Consider the following 24,477-nt stretch of genomic DNA (forward strand, 5'->3'; position numbering starts at 1 on the left):
GTGCAATGAATGCAGAGGGTCACATGTTCAGATATCTGAGATGCAGACTTATGGGTTTAAATTCATGTGAGAGTTCTTGAGCTTGAATGATGGGTGACGTGCTCTTTGGAGTGTCTGCGTTTTGTATATGCAGAGTGTGTGCACAGCCTATTCAAAATCTGGAGTTAATTGAAATCTACTGCAAAACTAAACCAAGAAAAATCATGTTTGCCAGTGACATTTCAGAGAGTTCCTCCTCCTTTCTACACATCTGTTTTTCCTATGATTATTCTTGTTACAAACACTGTAAAAACTAGACTTACAGGTAGTTTTCGTGATGGTATTTGATTTTTTGGGACACTTGGAAATCATCTTATGAAATCAAGTAACTCAGCCATTCACAAAACTGATTTCATTAGGTTGATACTTTAATCCTTTTGACTACATTGAATTGAAACTGTTTAGAGACATCCTGTATTTTCTGATTTTAATGTCATCACTATTTCTAACAACTAGAGCTGGCATAAGAGTGAAGTTCTTGAAGTTTGGGATTTGTTTGCTTACGTTTTATTTCATAGACCAGAAGGCACTGAAATTGCTGGCAGACTAGAAGCTCCAAGGGTTCTGCAGCTCTTGAGTGAAATGAATGTTCTAGCTGTTATAGCTTCATGTCTATTACCACATCATCCTGCTGCAGTCAGGACCCTGGGTGTGTGTGAGGATCATTTAATTTCAGAACTCCAAATAATGCATTTAGACACCGATAGAAAAAGCTCATCTTCAAAAAGTCAGTGAATGAACTGGAAAGCAGATCCAAAAGAAAATACAGTTCTCTGAAGGGCCGAATAGATAGCAACCAAAATTCATCTTTTTAGGTGATAATACCAAACAGCGTTTCCAGGGCCAAGGAAGCCTGTTGCACTAGTGGAGTAACAACAGCGTGTATATGCGTATGCATGAAGAAAGTGAAATGTACGCGTGTCTAATTCCAGCTGAGGAGCCAGGAGCTGTTTGGAGTGGCAGTTGGTGGTGCAAACAGTGAGGTTTTCATGGGCAGGGCTCTGCTGGGCAGGGCTCTGCTGGGCTGGGCTCTGCTGGGCTGGGCTCTGCTGGGCTGGGCTCTGCTGGGCAGGGCTCTGCTGGGCTGGGCTCTGCTGGGCTGGGCTCTGCTGGGCAGGGCTCTGCTGGGCTGGGCTCTGCTGGGCTGGGCTCTGCTGGGCTGGGCGCGGGTGCAGAGCGTGTGCTGAGGTGGGAGGAGGGGGCAGCACCCGCAGTCCTCTGCCCTCCTTTTGTGGCACCAAACAGAATTACAAAGGAAGTTTACTCATATGAGTAATGCAGTTAGGCTGGAGTTGATTTTGTTGTTAAGTTAATGCTTTACTGAGGCATGATATTTAAACCTCTGTTGAACCAAGCTCATAAATGTCTGTTACAGCAGACTCTCTTCACATTTCTTCCTCACTTGAAATGGCGGCCCTCCCAAACTGTCCCCAAGGAGTTGTCCGATCAAGATTTTAATTATGAAGAATTGTCTGTTGTGACTTTTACTTCTTCTGGACTATTGTTGTCGGTGGAGATTATGATTAATATTTTGCTATTGTGTAGCAATAAATGTGTTTCTTCAGAGTGTTCTTAAGCTTTTACTTTTCTATAAAGTTGAGGACTTTATTTTCACTTTCTTTCTACGATCTCTGCCGGGAGATGATGCAGTTTCTTTAAAGCAGTTTTTCAGTCCTTATTTGTAATTTTAGTTTACATTTGACATCCATGTGGCAATGCTTGAGTGCAGTAAAGCTATGTATGGTGATTGCATATCTGAAAAGACAATACATATTAAATACTGCAAAATATGTTAATGAAAGATCATTTACCACCTCAACTGTTTTTAGTGAACAACTCCCATCTATCTTGTCTATTAAGTTCAAAATTTAATGTGAGATTTCTAGTCAGGTTCTGTATCTCGGCTTTACAGAAGACTCAAATGACTTGATTGTTCTAAAACATCTGTACAGAATACAACTGGAAATGTGGTTGAATTTTAATGGAGAAGTGGTAGAAACCTAAATCTAATGCCGTAGGAAAAGTTAGCTAAAATCTCTGCTTAAGAAGGGAAAAACATTTCTCTGAGGTTATGCTACTGAGGTTTCCTTCAACATAATTAGAGAAAGTGAGTTTGCTGTGTAAACAAACTAAAAAGCTTATCCAAACACATCAAAGTATTTTACATATGCAATGCTCTTTATTGGCAGAACCAAGAGTTCTTTGTAAGTATTTATTATTCAAATTTCGACATTGTCCTGGTGATGTATGTAGGTATTACTGGTACAGTTCTATAGCCAGGGATTCTATACTAAACGTCACTCAGAAAATTAGTTTTAGGGAGAAGGATGAGGCTAGTTATTGCATCTTGCTTCTCTAATCACTGATTGTATTTCCCCTGGGAAGGAAGAAGCAAAAACTTTTCCCTCCGCGTTTGTAGTCTTATTCTGATGTCAGCTAAGTGTTAATTGACTTTGCTGAACAAAATGTCACTTTCCTGAAGTAGCAAGTAGTGCTAGAAGAAACAATACCTCTTTCAAAGCATTATCTTTTTTGCTAGTGATTGAGACTATGTAATGTTTCTATTTTTAGTAAGAAAAGTCTGAGAAAATTGTCAGTACCACAATCTGCTTACTTTAAACCATTATAATCATTTTTTCAACCTTCAAAAACCTCTATACTTCCAACATTCTTAAACCTACCAAGTTAGAAATTATTACCTCTCCTTAAAATAGTTTTAATAGCAGCAGAGCAGTAAGATGTATGTGAAGAAGCCTCAGTATGAGAATAAATTGGCAGGAGTGCCGTAATTTCCCTGCTAGAGCTGACTACCTGAGCTTTCACTGGGGACAAGATACCATCCCATCAGATAAAGTTACTTTGGTTCATAAGTAATGCATCATCATGTTTTATTCTAGTTTAATTGGGACAATTTACTGGTCCCTGATCAATAAAATCATAAAAAATGAAAAAATGTATACATGTGTTAATCTAAAGCAAACTCTGAAAGGTAGTCTTTTGGCCAAATTAACTTAATATAAAGGACCCCTTAGATCAAAACAGAGACTAAGAATAAAATGAAACTTTATTCCTCCAGGTCAGTTTCCATGGCAGACACTATGGAATGAGAAATATAAGCCACCCTTAAGTTAAACAAACAGGAGAAAGATAATTTATGCATCAAAGAAAATCTTACAGAAAGGTGTTACGTTTTTATTGTGTGATCAAATTCATTCAGTGTTTGGCCCTGGATCCTCTTTTGTATTCAGTTGAAAACTGCATATATAAACTCAAGAGTATGATTCAGTTATAGTGGTTTGTCTGTCTTGTTTCACCACAGGATGAGAAAATTTACTGTGAGCAAATTTTGAAGAAATGTTATTTTAATTATCGTACTGTTGCTGATTTGAATTTCTGAATACAGTTTGCCATGTAGCAAACTTGTCTGTCCCTGTGAAGGCAGCAGATGCCAATAATACAGGCTTTCTTCTTGATGCTTAGGAAAAGATGACTTGGAATAATAAAAATCATAATCCACACTTCACAGATGAGATGATCAAGAAGGGTTTTTTTTTGGTTTTCTGGGGTTTTTTTGATTTTTTTTTTTCACCATTTCAGGGTTGCTGTTTGATCTGTAAAACTGCAGTTAGGAGAAGGCAGAAGCATGAACACATTTCTGAGGGGAAAAAAACCCCAGTGCCTTTCAGTATGTCTGTACTGTTTGGAAGCTTTAAGGGTGTAAAATTCAGCCTGGCAGTTTGGGGAGCTTTTTCAGAATTAAACCTTTGGAAATGTCTCCATTATTCATGCTGATAAGGAGCTATGAGTTGACATTCTCAGCAAGTCCTTTTCTTGCACAGGACTTGCTGATGTTTCTCTGGCAAACGTAGCTTAAATTTGTGCAGGAAAAGATGTGTATTTGATCCATATCCAGGAACAAGTAGGCACAGGATAGAAAAGTCAACAACATTCACTGACATTATTGAGGAGCTAAAAGAGAGCACAGATTTTGCACAAGGAAAAAAAAAAAAGTATCTTTATGATGTTGAGCCAACACCCATCTGTTGTTTTTTTGTATTAGCATAGTTGTCCAGGCCAGGGCAAATTCATTAAGGTCAAGGCTGACTTGCACCAACATTGGTGTAAGTCTGGAGGAATTCTGCTGAAATGAAGTTAGCTTTAAGGTATGAAATAAAGCATGAGCTTGGATTGTCTGGCATGTCAGTCTTCTTTCCCTCTTGAGAGTTTACTAATTGCAAGAAGGCAAATCTACTGATGTTGTAAATGTTATTCACCATTGAAGTAAAATATTATAATGGCGAGAAGGAATTGTGAAAGCTAATATGGAATATTAAGACTTCTTGTACCCTGTGTCAAGAGGCATAGGAACAGGAAGGAAGTTCTTCCGTCATTCAGGATGTGATTAGTAATGTCTCATTATTTCATTCAGGAACACCTAAAACAAAAGACTCCTGAAATGAAGGAGGTATCTGGCATGGCATTGAAAACTTGGACTTTCAAATGATTTTCTGTGTTAAGATCTGAAATCCCTCTAAATGTAGATGGGAATTGAGTTCTTAACACACTTGTTCTCTTTTGAGCATCTTAGTTTAAATATATTTCTTTCTCAATTTACATAGCTTTCTGACTTTGAAGTCCCACAGAGATTCTGGTGTCCATGCAAGATGATGTATTCAAAATTATTTATTCTCAAAAATTCAGAAAATATTCATTGTTAAAGTACCTAGTCTTAATTGAACAAGATAAACCTCAAATTACTCCATTTTAGAATTACTTAAAAACTAACAGGTACCTTTCTGTGTTTCTTTTTCGTAGTGGGGAAAGTGGTGCTGGAAAGACTGTAGCTGCTAAATACATCATGAGTTATATCTCGAAAATTTCAGGAGGTGGCCCTAAAGTACAGGTGAGTTGATACAGGTTAATACTGAAGCACAAGCATCGTCTGAAGATGCACTTGAGAGGCAGAAGGACAAGGGTCTGTGCAGCAGCCCCGCGGCTCTGCCGAAGGTGCTGGGTGGGGAACGCCCGTGGGCCACGGCTGCACAGGCAGCTGCAGGGGCTGGGGAGCTGCCCTGGCGGAAACCCACAGACCCAGAATCGTCTCTGCTAAAAGTCTGGCAGCTCTCATCCTCAATTATGTCTACTAGCCTTTTTTTTCTTTTTTAGTTAAGGGGTAAAAGGTGCTTTAATTATTGTTCTTAACCAGAGTAAGAACCACTTCTAGTAGATGTGTGGGTTTTTTCTCCTCCTGTGTTGACAATCTATTGAAAACTGACCTGGCTTTCCAGCTTTTTATTACTACCATTAAACCTCTGATTTGTATGCATATGTCAGAGAGCCAACAGCAGGAACATCAGCTTGTTTTATGAGGCTATCTTGTCAAAATGAGAGTATCTGCAAGCTAGCTGCAACAACAAATAGTTGCTTTTGTTAATAACTATACTAGCAATGTCTGCTCTGTCTACCGTAACCTATTAACTAAAGCTTATCGAGCGAATTAGCCATAAAAATTTTCTTAATGACATCACAATGGCTGACATTCACTGGCTGACAGGCAGCTGTAGGTATGTAGTAACTGCTTTTATCAGTCTACTCTTTTTAAAAGCTTACCGTTAGTTTTTGCTTCATTCCCATCTCTGATGTTGAGTACGTTCTTTCTGCTTAATTTTGCGCAACAGTTATACTGGGAACATTACAGAGAATAATTCAGTGACCAAGAGAATGATCCAGAGAAAGTATGCATTGTGTTATTTTGGGAATAAATATAATCATACTTTATAAGTAAATATTTTGTTTAAAAGATTCCAGCTTTTTGTACAAAATTAAAAAATATTCTTAGTGATTACACAGTAACAGTTGATGAAGTTGATAAGTTGCCTTGAGCATTCCTTTTGAAATAAAACTAAATCTTCACAACCCAGCATGCACTGGGTTTATTCCAAAGCTGATATCTGCCCCCATTTCCAGCAGCCAGGACCATACAAAGAGAGAACAGTAACACACTTTGTTGCTGCAGCATCAGTGATCCCAAAACAGGTTGCTGAAGCACTTGCAGATTTCATGCTGCCCTGGCTTCATTGATAGTGGTTCCAGACCCAAAAAGATTTAAATGCTTATGTGTAAGAAGGAAATTGTTTAAAATCAAGATGATGAAAAAAACCAAATCAATTTATTGGCTCTGTTGCTTGGCAGTACACTGAACAGAAGGACCAGGTTTTAGCCTCAGGCATTTTGTTCAATTTTGTAGGATTTTCTTCAAAAAACAGGAACTAGAAGCTCTTCAAAAAATATGGTTATATTCTATTCTTTATCTGATCAAGAAGATTCCTTACAGATGCAGGCTTTCTTGCTTTTTTAATATATAATTTAGATGTTGTGGTTTTCTAGAAAATCTGTAAGAACTCTTAAAATGTCAATTTCTGAATCTCTATTTCTCTTGTTTCCTAAAATTTTAGCATGTTAAAGATATTATTCTACAGTCCAACCCTTTATTGGAGGCCTTTGGGAATGCAAAAACTGTACGGAACAACAATTCCAGCAGATTTGTAAGTCCCTGTAACTTAGAGATTACTTTATTCTTCCAACTTCCGTGCTGTTACAGAGACAGTATTCAGGAGTATAATATAAATTGACTATAAATGAGGTAAATCTAAATAAAATATAAAGTGTGTTTTAAAAAATAAAGTATATGTTGAGAAGCCTGTATTTCATTCTGTATAGCTTGCGTGTTTGTTTCTCTTGCAATATGTACTGGTCACAATTTATAAAATGTTCAGTCTGCAAGCAAATAATTTATCAGCAACAAACTGTCCAGTTTTCCAGATCAGTAAAATATACACAGTAATATATATATTTTTTTTTTAAAAAAAGGTCTTTTTAAAAATAGATTATACCATCCTTAGAGTTGTTTGATGGGGAACGCTTTTACTAATATGTACAGAAAGTAGGCAGGAATTATTTTCAGTCTGTCATTATAAAATACACAAGATAATATTGTGCAATGACTGTTCATTAGATAATATACTGAAGGGTCTGTTTTAAAAAGTGTTACATGTAGGCTTTACAAATTTGAGATTTGTTCCTCACCCAACATGAATGTTAATGCAATTAACGTTTCCTGGAAAGAAAAAGATAATTGCTTTACCTTGCTTCCAAGCAGAACACTATGTTTGCTGTGGGTGGTGAATCTGATCTATTGACTTCCCATATAGGTGAGCCTTATAGTTTCCTTTATACTGAGCAAGACTCTCAGCAGTGAAAAGAAGCCATTGACTTCCTTTCTACGTTGGCATTAACATATGACGTATTATCCTGAGTCTAGCACTGCGTAAATGCAGAAAGAATAAAAGTTCAAGAATCTAAGCTTAGGTTATACCTTGAGGCAGCTGTGTCACTGTATCCATAAAGATTAAACATCCCAGTAACCTTCCTTGAGATACAGTGCCAGTGCGGGATTTCAGATTTGTATTTACTAATTATTCAACAGCTTTAATTGTTTATTGCAGGGGAAATACTTTGAAATCCAGTTTAGCCCAGGTGGAGAACCAGATGGAGGGAAAATCTCCAACTTCCTACTGGAAAAATCTCGCGTTGTAATGAGGAATCCTGGAGAGAGGAGTTTTCACATTTTTTACCAGGTCAGAAGTTTACAGCTCCTTTCTGAGTTACTTAAAATAACTAAGACCTGTTTTTCCTTTTGATTGAAAAGTCTGTCTCAACACAGTGAAATTACTGAGTGCATACTCAAGAAGGTAATCTGGATATCAGTGGGAAGCTTGATAGCATGTGGAGGCACCATCCAGCATAGACGTACCTTGCTGCCTTCCAGCTCTACAACAAAAGTGCTTCAATATTTCAAAGGCCTTGCTTGGAAATTCAGTGTGAACATCTATATGGAAAAAGTCCAGTAGCAATAATAGAAAATGAGAACTTTCCAACAGATTTCTGTTTGAACTGGTCTGTATAATTATACCTTCTGCTCTGGAATTCCATAGCACAGCTGTGAAAGAGAGATTTGATTCTCAGTTGAGTTTTCTAGGACATTTAGGATAATATCTCTTCATAGAATCCTCCAAACATCCTTGCTTTTTTGCGTTTCAAAAGGCTTTTCTGGCCTTCATTAGTCTTTGACATGTGAGTTCCTTATCTGCTGTTGATCAAGCTCTACGAACCTAAAGGCAGTGCATTGTGACTGTAAGCAGCTTCACATTAAGCTGAAGTGCCCCTGCCAGGATGGAAAGCTGAGCTGGAGCTGGAATTGCTCCAGGAGCTGTGCGATTTTATTTTCCAAGGTTTATTAACAATTTGCAGCGTCCTGCTGTGGCTTGGAGAGGCATTTTGACACAGGGGTTAAAAGACCATGGGGGTTTGAGTATTCTAAGGTTAGTTTGTTCATTCCTTCCTCTTGCACAACTGTGTAGACTTTACACAGATCCGAGGATCTTCTCCTCTGGCATCACAGAGAGTACAGGAACCTTTTTTAACTACTGTGTTATTTATTCTTGGCCCTGTTGGCCTAAATGATGCAAAGAGGTGTGACTTGAGCCGTAGTGTTGAAGCAGTTCAAAACTTGCTTAACAAACGCCATATCTTAACATATGCTTAACACTAGCCGTGTCCCTCCCAGTAATTTCAGGCTCAGTCACCTCTTTCATCTCTCCTGAAGACTGTTGTATGATACCTAATGTGGGGATTTTATTCTGCAGCTAATTGAAGGGGCCTCCTCAGAACAAAAAAGCAGTCTTGGAATTACCAGTATGGACTACTATTACTATCTGAGTCTCTCTGGGTCCTACAAAGTTGATGACATCAACGACAAACTGGATTTCCAAGAAACACTGGTGAGTGTTTTACTCTATGATTTGCACAGTGGTGGATGTATGTTCATTTCACTGTCCATTAGTAGCAAAGACCTTGATGTATTAATGTGAGAATGAGAAATGAATGTAGATGTAACTTATTTAATTATATTTTATGCTGGGGAGGAGGTATGTTACCCTGAAGAGGTCCTGTGTTGCAGCCTAACAGTCCGAAGTAGATAAGTACTTTTTATAGAAAGGCGTTTTGTTTTCTGATTGTTCTTTTTCAGAAGGGTGCAAATTTAATGAAATTGAATTGAGTGCAGATAATCTGTAGTATGAAAAATGTGAAAATGCAAACACAGTGAGGAAATTCCATTTGAAGAAAATATAAGAGAGTGCCCTATTTTAGCTGAATTCTTAGTGGTGACTCATCTTCCATTCCTATTTAAAACGGTGCAACTGAAAGGCTGGAGAAAGGGACTTAGAAAGCATAGATCAGGGATCTTTGTCTACTGCTGTTGCCGATTTGTTATGTGACCTTTACGCAAGTCATGTCAACTTGCTGCTCTTCTGTTATTAGAAATTTACTATTTAAAATAATAATATTAACACATCCTTTATTTATATATGTCACATATTTAAAGGCCTAAAAAAAAGTAACTGTTGTATTCTAGCAGATTTTTAAGTGTGACACTTCAGAGTAGATGCTTGTTTTGCAGTGACTTTAATTTTTCCAGAATTTATTTTGCTAACACATCTTCTAAATGGTGTAGATGCTTCTGTATTAAATTAAAAAAAAAAAAATGCTGAAGTAGGACATCTGGTACCTTTTGAAACTTCAGTCCAGGCTGTAATGAAATTTGATTGCCTTAGGTATTTGAACTGTTGTGAAAAGCTCTAATTTTTAACATCAAAATTTGAAAAGGACTTCTGTGACAAGAGTCATTGAACAGATTCTTCAACTAACTCAATTTTTTTTCTTTTTCATCCCAGCATGCAATGAGTGTGATTGGGATCTTTGCAGAGGAACAGGCACTGGTGCTGCAGATAGTGGCAGGAATACTGCATTTGGGAAACATCAGCTTCAAAGAAGTTGGCAACTATGCAGGAGTGGAGAGCGAGGAGTGTAAGTACCTCTGGAAACCGTTACAGCATTAGCAATGGGCTGAAACCCAGATGGCGTAAAGTGAACCGCAATCCTGAGCTGCTTATCCAAACACAGCGCATCATTTCTTACAGTGTGAGGCTGCTAATTTAGATTCTCTTCCAAAACCAATGGTGCTGAGGTCCCTGTTTTGTCTTGTTCAATGCCACAGACTTAACAGGAGTGCCATTTTGCATTTTGAATTGAAGAAATAATTTTTCAGCCTTTAAGTATGAAATAATAGAAACTGTGAGAAGTGCTTTCAGGCAAACTTGACCTCTGCTCCTTTCAGTGCGTCAGCATGCATTCCTAAAAACACCTTGTTGTTATGTGCTTAGACCTCCTTGCCACGTGAAAGCACCTAACAACTTGTGGAGTTTCCCCAGTCTCAGGTACACAGCCAGTGCTCAGGCACGTATATGTATGTGTATATGTATATCTGGAAGAGGTGCCTTGAAAACAGAAATTCAGAATTGAATTGAAATGCAGAATTTACATACTACAGTTACGTTCCCTGTCTCTAATTTTTCAACCTGTACCTCATCATTAGGTACATCTACTATTTCCCTACCCACAACGCACTGTCCTTGCATCCCTCACCTGTTGCTGCTGGTTTAGATCAGCTAAGCCCACATCAGCAAGATGTTGAAAGAGTAATGGATCTTGAGTTCTAAACATTTTTGTCGTGATTTATATACCTTGCATCTAATGTTGATTTTATACTACCTTGATAGTTTAAGGACAGAGTGGATAAGCACAACATATGTAGTAGTTTATACATATCTATCTGTTCTCTTAACTCTTATTTCAGAATGGTCCTTATGTTTAGGAAAACTGCATTTATTTAGTCTTAGGTAAGTTAAATATTAATAAAGTTATCTTGTGCAGTCAACTTCCCACTCAACTGTATGATACTTGTTTTTAAAAAGTGGGAAATAAAAATACTAATTTTTAACCTTAATTTCTTAATTTGAGAGAATAGTAAGTGAACCCAAAGAAAAACATTTTGTGGCATTTTATACATCCAAATAAAAATATAGGAGTTTTTATATGCCTTGTGGTTCCAAATGAGCTACTGTGCTTCCATTTACATCACAGCATTAAATCTTTCCATGAAATCAAGACATTTAATAGCCAGACAAGATAGATACAGAGTGTGTTGCATGAAAAAGTAACAAACTGAAAAGACAAGAGTTGAAAATAGGTTGGTAAATGTGAATGTATTTCTGTGATGAGCCATGTACACCATATTTCTGTGGCTCACTGGGATATAAATACAGAAGTTGTGTGTGAATATTATATTGAAAAAATTAGCAGACAGAATGAATATGGAACTCACTCATAAACGTACTGCATTTTTAAGACGCCAGGGAAGAAATAGCAATGTCTCGTACAATTTCTGCATTATGAGGTTGAAAGTTGGGTTCATTTCTCTTTCCATTAATCTTCCCCCCCAGTTTACTGGTTGTCCTAGCTAACTAAATAGCATTTATAGCCTGGATAGCCACAAAAGATAAAACACAAAGACCACTGATAAGTCATGCTTTGCGTAAGTCGGAAATAATAAAAAGTGTAAGAATTTTGTCACTAGTGTTCTCGTTATTATATAGTCAATCGCACAAAAACAAGCCAAGGCCATTCTTCAGGACACCAAAAGCTCTAGTCTTTGAGTCAGAATCAGATCCATACAGCCCATTCTTAACAGAAATTTAGACAAATACTTCTTTAAAACTGCTAGTGATTACTGTCTGTTACGGTGCTTGATTATATTAGTAGTTGTAAAAAATGTCATTATTTATTCTAAATCTTGTACATTGTAAATCATGCCAAATGCTACTGGTTCTCTCCTGGATGAAGAAAACAATTTAAACCATCCGTCTTTACACTTGCGTTGTATTGAAAGGTCTGTTTTATACTTTCCAAAGGCCGACAAAGTGAACCTAGTGTTTTTCAGCTTTTCTTCACCAATTGTATTTAAAACTGTTCCACAGTATGCTACTGATTACTCTTTGAGGATCATTTTTTCAGTTACGTGCATATCCTGCTTTATAGTAGTTTCTAGATGGTAACTCTATGGTTCCTACCCAGGGATAATAATCAGGCATCTTAGGAATGTGAAGTTATTATAGTGTCAGCTATTCTTCCTTTACGGTAAATCACGAGCACTATGAAGAAGAGTTTCTGAGGTATGCGTGGTGGTTCATTCCATTAGACTATCTTCATAAATTCTTACAGCAGTATTGGCTAAATACTTACTCTGGCATCTTTACAGTATATGTGAGCATATGTGGTCTGTAATTACCTACATTCTTTTCCATTGTAAAGCATATGACCTTTTCATGTGCTCCTCAACCTGAGTTCTCAGTGAGTTAGCAGAGATGTTGCCAGTGACTCAGCTTTGGTTAGTTGTGTGGTTCCTAGTACCCTAGAGCGTAAATTTAATGAGCTTGCTGATGGGAATAAATAAAATTCCAGAAAGCTGGCAGTTGTTTGCAGTTTTGAAAGTCATTTTGGATTAATGTGCGGAAGGGTTTAGTGAAATCATGCTGTGATATTACAGACGTGTAAAGCACAAATGGCTGCTGCCTTAGTGATTGTTTTACATCCTCCTCATACCAGTAAAGTAGATATGAAAGCAATGGAACATGGAGGAAACACTGTTAGAGGATGAGACGGTTTAGCAGAGGTGCAATGCCAGGTCCAAGAGCTGCCCTTGGGAGCTGTTTCCATGTGCTTTCAAGCTGTTTCTCTTTTTCCGTTCCTTAAGGTGTATGAGACACTTGCAGGTAGCATCTGCACCATGTGCTGTGAATGCAAAGAATACTAGACTCATGGCTGCTTATTGCATAGATGTATTTTTCTGCTTTACTTTTAAACAAGGGAAACCAGAATTTGCAAACTATGTCCAGAATAAGGGATTAAAAAAACCCAAACCAAAGAAACAAGCAAAAACCCCAAAGCACCACCACGCACAAAAACCAACCAACCAACACCCACACACACACATAAAAACCATGAACAAACCAACAAGACCCACCAAAAAAACGTACGCCACACAAACAAAAAACCACCCAAACCAACTAAATGGCAAGGCAATTGAAAACTTTTTGCAATATCCTAACTTAGAAGAAGAAAGGTAAAGAATATTAGGAAGCAGATAGCAAATTCTTTATAATTTTAAACATTTCATGTTTTCCACAAAGAATTTTAAATTGTCTCAATTTTATTTAATGTTTGAACTCTATGTTTTATTTTACCTGCTCTAAGAGTGATTTGTTTGAACCACATAGTTCAAAACTATGACCTAAGCTACCTTACATGTTTGAAGGACTGAAGGTACAGAAATAGCTGATTATTTTACTTCTAGGTAGTTTATCTTAATTGAAATCCATGTGAGTAAAGAGTTGAAAGTGTCTTTGGGGAGCTTAGGGAAATTTTAAAGACATAAATCCCTGGTCTTTTTCTTTTTAAGATGCATGCCCCATGAGGTTCCTTACTGCTGTTGTTATTAGAGATACAGATATTTTTTTTTCCCTTCATTCTGTATTGGTTAAGTCTGTAAATCATAATCCAGCAACTCCAACTTTTCTTGCAGTTTTGGCTTTTCCTGCTTTTCTCCTGGGAATTAACCAGGACCGCCTAAAAGAAAAACTGACCAGCAGACAGATGGACAGCAAGTGGGGAGGCAAATCTGAGTCTATCAACGTGACGCTAAATGTGGAACAAGCCTGCTACACCAGGGATGCACTGGCCAAGGCCCTTCATTCCCGTGTTTTTGATTACTTGGTGGATGTAAGTTGGATTTTCTTGAGTCTACTGGTATCGAAACAAGTATAAGTACACTAGGAATGTTCCTTGCAGTGTCTTACTTGCCTATCGTTTTTCACCCAGCATGTTTCTTTGCCTAAACCTTAGTAGCAGCACTGAGCAGAGCAGTGGGAGCATGACTACAGATATAAAATACAAGGCACTGAATGTACGACAAATGCTACACTTTCTTTGAAGCAAATGAGCTGTGCTTTCAGCACTGTATTTGCTCAGTCTCCTGCCACAGCTGTACCATATGATATTATGACATCTTCCTCTCAGCATCCAGACTGCTCTGAGTCGTTATCCTAGGTAGCTGAGCATTTCCAGATGAGCAGAATTAGTGAATTAGGGTCCCCTGCCTTCTTACCCCTCTCTCCTGTGAAGAACACCTTCAGCATCCCAGTGCTGTGGCATTGGGGCAAATGGTCAAATTCCATTGTCCGTGCTCAAGTACTCTCCTGTTCAGGAGGAGACCCTGGGCTGGAGTGGTAGGGTAGGAACCTCACCTTTGGCCGCAGCTGCGGGCTACATGAAGCAGAACAGTCTCCTCCGTGGTGACACTGCCAGTGTCTCCACAGTCACCCTCATCATGACAGGTCTGTAACTCCCACTATGTGCCCGCACCAGCACTGACACTGCAAAGTAGAGTAATACAGAAATGGATGAAAAGATGCGTGACGCTATCTGCAAAATGCATCAGACTTAAAGCTGTTCTTTTTTTGTTGGCTCCTTTTCTTTAACTGAGCCTGTTACACCAAAGGGGAAAGGACAGTAGACCCAAAGGCTCACTAACCTGGGAAACAGGATAGTATATTGTTCATTTCCTAGCTGTTAATAGCAGTTTATTTAAAAGTGAAAGTAAAATACCATATTACTTATATTTGTATTCTGTTCAAATAAGTTCTTTTAGAAGAAACCCAATGCTTTTATGTAAAGATCTAAGGATATGAAAATATCTTTTAAATATGTAAACCACACTTTGTTTTACATTTTGTTTCTGTTTTATTAGTCTATTAATAAGGCTATGCAGAAGGACCATGAAGAATATAACATCGGTGTCCTTGATATTTATGGCTTTGAAATATTCCAGGTAAGGCAATGCAATACTCCTGGTTTGAGCTGATCTGACGAGGGAGTTTTTTGTTATTTAGAGAGGGAAAAATCCAAAACAGAAAAAAAAAAAATCCTGTGGCCAGAATAAAAGCAAAAAAAACCACCGACCCAGCTTCCTGGACATTGAGTTCTTACTGGTAATGTCTCACTTAATAAACATGAATTATTGAAGAAACTTCAAAGAAACTAGGTCATTGATCTTAAAAGAAAGATCTGAGATTACACAGGACGTCCATAAAGTCAGCAACCCATCCATCATTGAATGTGTTTCTTTGAAGCTTATTGCCAGCATAAGAACTAAGAATTATTGTATATAAAGCATGAGACTGATTTTTAAATTGTTTCCTTTTCTATAGAAAAATGGTTTTGAACAGTTCTGCATCAATTTTGTTAATGAAAAACTACAGCAGATTTTCATTGAACTGACACTGAAGGCAGAACAGGTAACAGACATTTATTATTTTTGAATTCATAAGTGAGCTATGGCTTTTTTAGTTGGTGGAAAAACTGAGGTTTCATCATCTATTAATAAGAAGATTTGCCTTGTTAAGCAAGATAAAGAAAAAAACCCCTTTGTTGGCTAACCCTAAAACTGTAAACCACATCAGCTACAGACATTTATTCTGCGATACAGTGGTACAGAAGTGAGTCTGTCAGACAGTGTACTAATGCAGTCATATGACTGCCCAGACTGCTGCATATTCTGACTCATTGACAGAAATGGAAAACTGCTTGGTTCCATTCCTGTGCTTTTCTTGGACACGACACAGTTAAATGGGAATACTTAATTTCCTCCACACCATTTTTCTTTTTTAAATATATATATATATGAATGAAATAGATTACTGAGTCAAATGCAAAAATACTTCTGAAAAAATATTTGCAGTTCTCTGCCCACAGTCTTACTGCAAAATCTCGCTATACACGAATGTGAGCTTCTGCATGGGAGGGCAGACAATGCGGCCGAGACAGAGGCATTGTCTACAGCGTGAGCTCAGGCCTGGCACCAGCTTCAGGACAATGTTTTCAAGAATGCACATGCACAGTTGCCTTTGTATAAACGTAACTGATGGCTGCAGTTGAGCATACAAATGACCTGCTCAGTGTCTAGCTGAACTCATATGCATGCAACTGAGTGGGTCAATTTAATCAACTTTTAGTATGATGTTTTTCCCCAGACAGTCTCTAGGTATCTTTATGGTTACAGTAATTGTGTACAGAAATATAGAGTTGTGTCTCCATTTTACATGCATTTCTAAATGGGTTGGTTTGGGGGTCTGACCCTTGATATGCCTGTCACTACCCTTATTTTTTAAAATAGATTATGATATGGGTGCTGAGGTGCACTGTCAAGATACTGTAAAAGTCATTTCGTTAGTATTTGCAAAGTGCTTTGACAGTGAATGCACTGATGAAATATTCCTGCTCTTCTTAGTAACTACTCAAGGGCTATGAATGACAAAAGAATGTGTGGGGAGAAGGATTCCAGTTCATCTCTTAGGCAGGAGAGAGCTGAATTTAACTATCATTAGGGTAATTTCTCCCACCTTCCCCCAGTCACACGTTTGACAGGTCTTTCTGAACACAAGCAGTGCAGAGTTCGTGTATATGTAGTGCATTGTAAATCTAGTGCTGCGTCCACAGTGCAAAGGAATATTTGCGTCTTTCTTTTCACTTAACAGGAAGAATATGTGCAAGAAGGAATTAGATGGACACCAATAGATTACTTCAACAACAAAATAGTGTGTGACCTTATAGAGAACAAAGTGGTAAGTATTTAGAACAAACAGATGGAAAAAACAACAAGATTTGCTCTAAAATAATTGGGCAACTGCTTTGCTGTCAAGAACATTCATAGGAAAAATGCAAATACTGTGCAGAAATGTTGTTCAGTTACTGAGTCATACTAAGCCTATATATAAATCTTATATAACATGTCTTATAAGAGCTCTAAGATATATGTTATCCAAGATATTGACCAAAAAGAGAACCATAAGATAGCATGATTGATGTGTGACTAAAAAAAATAGGAGGAGTGAAATTAAACTTTTTTTCCACCTAAATTTATAATGAACTTCATGACATATTCTGTATGTCAGATGAGGCTCTCTGTGTCCCTGGGAGATATACTTCAGTTTGGGGAAGCTACAGTACTGGCATCCTTTGCGGTACTGTTGCAAATTAAGCAAAAACCAGCGAAGAGGAAGCATTAGGAAGTGTTGTAGATAAAAGAAATTTTATGTCTTTGCTCCACAGAATGATCTGCAATTTGAAGTCTTTATGTTCTAATTTGAGGTGACAGCAAATGTTGAGTTGTCCTTTAAGGCAGAAGTAGGTTATTCTTCAGCTAGTTCTTTGTCCTTGTGTAGACCAGATAATTTTAACAGTAGCTCAAGTACTATAGTGACTTGTGCTTGAATGCACATCAGATTTTGCCCATCTCCTATCTGCATCAGGATAACTAGGAAGAAGGCAGGTTTTCTGTCACAATCTTAAGATATTTTGCTGTAGATTTGTCCAACTACAGCACATGAATTTAAATACTTACCTCAGACATACATTTATGTTTTGGTGGAATGAGAAAGATGATTGCTTTGTGAAGGAATTAAAAACTTAAACAAATGTTGGGCATTTTGGTGGTTTTCTTGTGTGTGTGTTTTTTTTAAACAGCAATCATTGTTTTCTCCACCATTTCCTACTGTCACTATCATTACAAAAGTAGTGTCTCTCCTTAAACTATTTGCATGCTTGTGTACAAATGAATCTCTACTGTGAACTCTACTGATGGAGGGGGAATTCTTCTTGCTCTAGTGTTTTTGAAACTGGCATAATAATTTTTTTCCTGACTTTTTGCTGTTTTTGCTATTCTTTTCCAATGCATTAGAATCCCCCAGGGATTATGAGCATTTTAGATGATGTGTGCGCTACAATGCATGCAGTGGGAGAAGGTGCTGACCAAACACTGCTTCAGAAACTCCAGATGCAGATTGGGACTCATGAACATTTCAACAGCTGGAACCAGGGATTCATCATTCATCATTATGCTGGAAAGGTAATGTGGAAAAATCACCACTGAATTCTGTGTAATATATTTATAAAGAAAAAGAACAGTAATGAAGGGAAGGAGGAAGCCATGTAGAGGGCTGTTTGTTTTCAAATACTCAGATTATCTCAGGAGATGGTGTCCACCTTTCACAATGTAGGGAGCTTAGAACAAATATGCCCTAACATATGTCCCTTACTTAGGAGAGATGAGTTTGGGCCTTGCTGCTATCAAACATAGTAACCAGAACTTAATAGTAAATGTAATAAGTAAATGCTCCTAGTTTTTATTCATTATCTTAATTGTTGGTTATATTAGCAGTGAATTTAAAGAATTCAGATATAAAGATGATCTGTAGGTGATGATATACCAATAAAACTAGGAACAGAATGTACAGTTCTGTCTCCTTTGGGTATATTTCTCAGACTATTCATGATTTCCTGCAGATATAGTTAATAATAAAGTAAATCCATAATATGCAAAAATTTTTCTTCAATAAAATTTCATATTAAATTAACTTATGTAATATTTCATTCACTAGCTCCCTAACAGTCTTTTCACTGAATTTAAATATATGGATGAGATTACTTTGTTGTGAAAGAGTTAACTAATAATATATGCAAGGATTTAGTGATCATTGTAGTATCTTTAGGTTATACCAGAGTAACGATAAAGTTCAGAGCAGCTACTGATGAGGACAGGATTTCAATTTTCTTCAATTATTGGGTTCTCAACTTACCACAAACAATCAATTTCCACCTTGGCCCAGGTATCTTATGATATGGATGGATTCTGCGAGAGAAATCGGGATGTTCTTTTCATGGACTTGATTGAACTCATGCAGAGCAGTGATTTGTACGTAAGCAAAACTTGCTTAAAGCTAGGAATAATGTGTTAGTTCAGATGGATGCAGAGGGCCTGACTGCACCACTTTGCAACTTGTGAACTCATTGCATAAAGTGGGAAGAAAACATCGCTGCAGTAGAATAGTATCATTTGCATTATATTGACCTTCATTTTCTGCAAATCTGCATAAATAAGGTACTGCAGTGTCAGAATCAAATGGTGTAATAACAGCGATTTGTTTTGGCCTCGAACAAGGTCATTAGTGATTTGGCATTCTCTCAGGACAGGTGCTGTTTTAGCATGTAAAGTAACATTTTGTTGTTATGTATTTTAATTAATTGATGCTTACTTTTTAAGAAGTGCGTGTTTCTTCCAGTGTAGAAGTCTGGTATCATGTCTTCCAAGGCTCACTAAAATAACAAGGGATCTCTATGAGTAATGAAACTCATGGAAAATACTAATCTTAAAATAGATTTGATACAACTCCAGATTAATAGAAATAGCTATTTATATTCTCCTCAACTATCAACTTTTACAGCATATTCCTTGACATTCCTGCATTGAATTGTCTTTCTACACCAACACTATTTTATTAATTCCTCCCTAGGCCTTTTATAAAGGCTCTGTTTCCTGAAAATCTTCAAGTGGACAAGAAGGGCCGTCCTACCACTGCGGGCAGTAAAATCAAAGTATGTCTAGTTTTGCTGTGTTAGTATGTGCATATATGGGTGTGTGTTTGTGTGTGGATACCTAAAAATAAAAGTTGTCTGTCCAGACATTTGTAAAGGTAGACATCAGGACTGCCTTGATTGTGAAGTGATGCATTGTTTCAGCTGTTAGAACGCTGTTTTGCCCAGCATCACTGTTCATTAAATGACTTGTTCAGTGGCATTCTACAGCAATGAATTTTCCAAATGAGCAGTTGACAGTAGTGATAACAGTACTTGCCGTGTGCATAACAAAGGAGCCCCTCCACTCAGCCACTTGATGTCCTACAATTAACTACAGATAACTGGTCTCTTTTACAGTGCAGAAATGCAGCAGCACCTGATACAATGCCCACAAAGTCAACAGGAGTCTTCCTATTGACCATAACGTGCAAGTGTTAGAAGGCAAGCATCTTTTTGGAGGCTGGCTGTAAAATATATGCTTAGATTACACATTTGCAGACTTTGGAAATCAATATTTTATCAGCCTCTTTCCTCACATTCTGTCCTGACAGTCAAGTCCACCTGATGCATTCCTTGTCACTCCATGTTTTTATGTAATAGTTTAAATGTATTATATAGCTGGAGGTAATGGTGCCTTCTATTACTGATCGTTTTTTCATGAATCATCAGCAGATGGTTGATAATTTTAAAATTCTCTCACAGGATTTACCCTGTTCAGCTCAGATCCTATTGTTTTCCCTTAATTTTACAGAAACAAGCAAATGACCTCGTTGGCACCCTGATGAAGTGTACACCCCATTACATCCGCTGCATCAAACCAAATGAAACAAAGAAGTCTCGAGACTGGGAGGAGAGCAGGTATGGATAAGCAGAGTATGTGATGAGAAACAGTGCTATAGTCAAAGCCACAAAAATTTCCTAATTTGTAATCATACCACCTACAGACAAACAGAACTAGCTACTATAAAACCTTCAGAAATGAAATCGGGCATGACCTCTCCCATACTTTGAAGATAAGCTGTGGTCACTTTGTCTAAATCAGCAATTAGTATATGTAGTTCTTGGCTTTTCTTGTATCAGTTATGAATAATCAACATTTGCATAACAGTAACGCAATGGGTGTATTAAAAAACTCAGTTTTCCATGTAGAATTTGCACACCAAATGCATTGTATATCAATTCTAACTTTTGCTTTATGCTTTGAAAAGAGCTTCTATTAAGGTAGCTAAAAAGCCAGCAGAATGTCTGTATCTGCTTCTATGCATCGAACTTACCAAAAAGTCTCTGTACCCAAGAATGTAGAAGGTTCCTTTTTTACTTCTTGACTTTTAAGTTTCATTAGCCAGCTTTTTAAAGAGAAGTCATTAGAATATCATATCAGGTGGTTATATAGACATTAAATAGATGTGTAAAACATCAGCTTGGTTTCTCTCATCAGTTTTGAGGCATCTTTAAGTACATGACGCTTTATAGCATCTTCCTGTTATCTGAAAAAAAGATTCTCTTCTTTTTTGCACTGAAGTAGGTGATCAGTGCGGTATGTATACTATGTGAGGTCCTAATATAGATAACATTTTTTACTATCTACCAACTACTTTTGGTATCAGTAAAAGTGCTGATAAAGCAAGTGGTTAATTTTATCACAGTGAAACAACTTGTCTGACAAAAAGCATTCCTGACCATATCAACACCACACCAGCATTCAGGTCCTGCCACTTGACATGCAGACTGGCTCAGCCACATGCAGATGTAGAGCACTTACAGAAGCCGCAGTTGGGACTGCACTTGGAAGTGCCATTTTGGTCTTGGCAGTAAATGCAGACCGTCTTTCTCTAGCCTTTCCGCCCCTGAAAATCCAACTATACAGCACTTCATTCTCCACTGATACTGGGGACCAAAGGAGGAAAGTAAATAATCCTGGAAAAAGTATGTCTAAAATTTTTACCTATAAGTTGAAGGGCTTTTAAAATCAACCATTTACATATTGGAAAACAATCCTGTTGCTGTGGAAGGTGTTGCTAGGAAACCAGTGAAACAAACAAACAAAAACCTAGCCCTAAGAAAAGGCCAGCTTTCAGGAAACCCCTTTTGGAGCAAAAATGGGCAAGGTTTCTTCTTGGTTTTCCCATAATGAGGATGATATTTGGCAAATGCAGCAGCTACTGAGAACAAACAAAATACCAAGGATTGTGTACTCAAACTCAGACACAAGTGGAAGGACTTCTTATAATGGTAATCTTTCATTTCACTTCAAAAATTCTAACATTCTCTCCCATTTCAAACAATGATTTCCCATATATTACATTGGGACCTCTCATAGGATACCACTGTAACAGTTAGTGACATGTCTGGGGAAGAGAAATTTATATGTGTATGACAACTCAAACTTGAGTTTAATTTTGTTGTTTTGTGATTTTACTGTGAGAAAGTTTGTTGTTGAGGGAAATACAAAAATGGAGTTTGTGATATTTTCCTGAATGTTGGTTTAGGGTTTTTTTGTTTTTTCTGTGATCACTTAATGCTATATCATACATACGCTGCAACAGCCAGTGTGATGGGCACAGTATATCTACTCTGCGTATTAGCGGCCTGTTACTAGACAGTGAAAATGGGAAAACAACCCTTCACAAAGCCTGTCTTACTTCATGCTCACAGAAGCCATGTTACTCTAGCGTTGTACTGCTGTTGAATAATTCCATAATATTTAGCACTGAAACATAGACCTTGTGTAATATTTAAACCTTGTATAATAGCTTAGTTATTCCAAAAATTGGGGTGTTCTTGCAATGTGTTTTTGTTCAGGTCCTGGCACAGCCACTTGGACTTGTATTCAAAATTGCTGCATTAGCTGAATTCCCAGACCCTGACCTGCTTGAGGTTGATGCCTGGAAGGAGATTTTCAGTGTGCATTTTCTCAGAAAGAAAAGGAAAAACAGAAAACTGTCTCAAATTCTCTGTTGCTGGACACTAATACTGGCAGGACAGTAAGAAAGTGGGAGTAATACTGTTGCTCCAGTGCGTTATTCCAGATGTGAACAGGAGGGAAAGCTATAAACAGGAAAATATACTTTTGTCCACCAACTTTCTACTGTACCAGAATTCTTGGAGTGGGTACAAAATATACTTTATTCCTTGAACACAGCAAGATTAAAATGTGCAGTATTTTTATTATAAGCTAAAGCAGCGGTATAACTTATTTAGTAAAATATCTCTCATAACCGTTCTTTAAAAAAAAAAAAGGAAATAACTAAAGGGCTTTTGTCATTTGCAGCATGGGATTTCAACTTTTTTCCCCTTTATACTATGAGTCATGTGAAAAGAATGTCTCAACCAAAAAAAAAAAAAATCAATGGGCAAAACACTTCATATTGAAATTTAACATTTCAAAATAGCTACAGACATAACATTGAATTAACCAAGAGTTTTTCAGGATTTGACAAATCTCTTGTAAAAATCAGAAAATAGTAAGCAAAACAAAATTAAATGGCTCCTTATAGGCTCACTTTTTTCAATTACATATAAGTAAATGCTCCTTTATAAGCAAAAAGACTAAAAGTCTTAACAACTCCTATATTTTTGATTGAAAGTTAAAGCTACTATAATTTGCCCCCTGAAAGAACAGCAACAGAGGCCCCTGAACACCACATTTCAGTTAAAAACTGACATTGCCTCTTCCAGCCATGACTTGGATGAGGAAATTAAGGAAATGCAAAGGAAAGCTGCAGGAGTCATACATTGTTAAGGAAGTAAACTGAAATTCTTCAAATCAAAACTCCAAACATTAAATAGTAGACTAGCAGGGTATGTAAGAAGGAACATTAAATAATGTACCACAGCTCCAGAAAGAGGAAAAGGTGCCAAAAGGAAGCGGCTTTTTTTTTTTTTTTGTGGTGTGTTTTTTTCTGCTTTGAGATTCATGTGGGCATGTTTGTTCCCTTTTTAGAACCTAAATGAACATGTCTTGCATGAGGGAACTGTAATGGTGTTGGGATAAGGAAGTTTCAGTTCACATGTGCAGCAGAGTCCTCTTTCTGTGGGACTGGTACCAGCTCAGGTTGTGTTTGTCACTGAAGTATGCCATGAACAAACTTACCAGGCGTGCTTCAGCCAGCCTTGTGCCTGTCCTCAAACCCTTCCTTTGCAGCATGGTAACGTTAGGAGGAATGCTAGCTTTGCAGGAATATACCAGCCTTCTCATTCTTTGTGTAATGAAAGTGTGGCATCTGGGGCTTTCTCCAGCATCAGATTTGGTCCCTTTTCCAGAACAACCAAAAAAGAGCTGCTGTCTGCTACTGTTGATGTTTGAGGTTTGTAAAACACAGGTGAAACGTACAACAGAAGAACATGAAACTACTTCCTGCACCCTTAGATACCAACTCTGCAGGTGAAATTGTATAGTTTGTAGTTACTTAGCCTTTTATGGGTAATAATAATAGACAAATTTATACACAACTTAGATGGGAAGTTAAACTCTAAAAAAAATGCTAAGGTAAACTTGCTACCTACATTTCAGTAATGTAGTCTACCTGCCTTGGAGATTTTTTTCTACAATGCAGTGTGCATGGTAATGCCCAAGAATAGATTCATGTACCTGTGTATGAATTTTAGAACTCAATAGTCTTTAAACATGATACAGACTTTTAAGAATACCTCAATCTACAAATATGCTGAAATAAAATGGATTGTAAGTCTTGCACTGTTTTTCTCCACAGGGTAAAACATCAAGTGGAATACTTAGGTCTGAAAGAAAATATTCGAGTAAGAAGAGCTGGCTATGCCTACAGGCGGGTGTTCAAGAAGTTTTTGCAGAGGTACGGCAATACTCCCTTCGAACTATTACAGTAGAGTTGTTTACGTGATGAGGAGGAAAACAAGAAGTTGCAAGTTTTGAAAGCTTCTCATTTCCCACTTACCCTTTCCTTTTTCTCCTATTTATCTTGCTCACAATCTAGGTTACACAGAGATTTCTAAGTGTCTTAAACACTGGCTTTGTGTCTTAGAAAATCTTTT

General features: G+C 37.5%; 1 protein-coding gene across 3 annotated transcripts in view; it reads left to right on the forward strand.

The window, feature by feature from the left end:
- MYO1E (myosin IE) overlaps positions 1 to 24,477 on the forward strand; it is an 89,167-nt gene that overhangs the window by 39,117 nt on the left and 25,573 nt on the right. For all 3 annotated transcript variants that reach the window (XR_010606763.1, XM_065642118.1, XM_065642119.1), the window contains exons 5-18: positions 4,855 to 4,942; positions 6,495 to 6,584; positions 7,545 to 7,676; positions 8,745 to 8,879; positions 9,834 to 9,966; positions 13,580 to 13,776; positions 14,804 to 14,884; positions 15,264 to 15,350; positions 16,590 to 16,676; positions 17,792 to 17,959; positions 18,720 to 18,805; positions 19,404 to 19,485; positions 20,219 to 20,325; positions 24,180 to 24,278. Coding sequence is in view for 2 of the 3 variants with exons in the window: in XM_065642118.1 (XP_065498190.1) it covers positions 4,855 to 4,942; positions 6,495 to 6,584; positions 7,545 to 7,676; positions 8,745 to 8,879; positions 9,834 to 9,966; positions 13,580 to 13,776; positions 14,804 to 14,884; positions 15,264 to 15,350; positions 16,590 to 16,676; positions 17,792 to 17,959; positions 18,720 to 18,805; positions 19,404 to 19,485; positions 20,219 to 20,325; positions 24,180 to 24,278 (1,572 nt within the window). In the remaining variant the exon portion in view is untranslated. The remainder of the gene's footprint in view (positions 1 to 4,854; positions 4,943 to 6,494; positions 6,585 to 7,544; positions 7,677 to 8,744; positions 8,880 to 9,833; positions 9,967 to 13,579; positions 13,777 to 14,803; positions 14,885 to 15,263; positions 15,351 to 16,589; positions 16,677 to 17,791; positions 17,960 to 18,719; positions 18,806 to 19,403; positions 19,486 to 20,218; positions 20,326 to 24,179; positions 24,279 to 24,477) is intronic.

Source organism: Caloenas nicobarica, chromosome 10 (genome assembly GCF_036013445.1).
Source record: "Caloenas nicobarica isolate bCalNic1 chromosome 10, bCalNic1.hap1, whole genome shotgun sequence".
In the NCBI taxonomy this organism is placed as follows: Eukaryota; Metazoa; Chordata; class Aves; order Columbiformes; family Columbidae; genus Caloenas; species Caloenas nicobarica.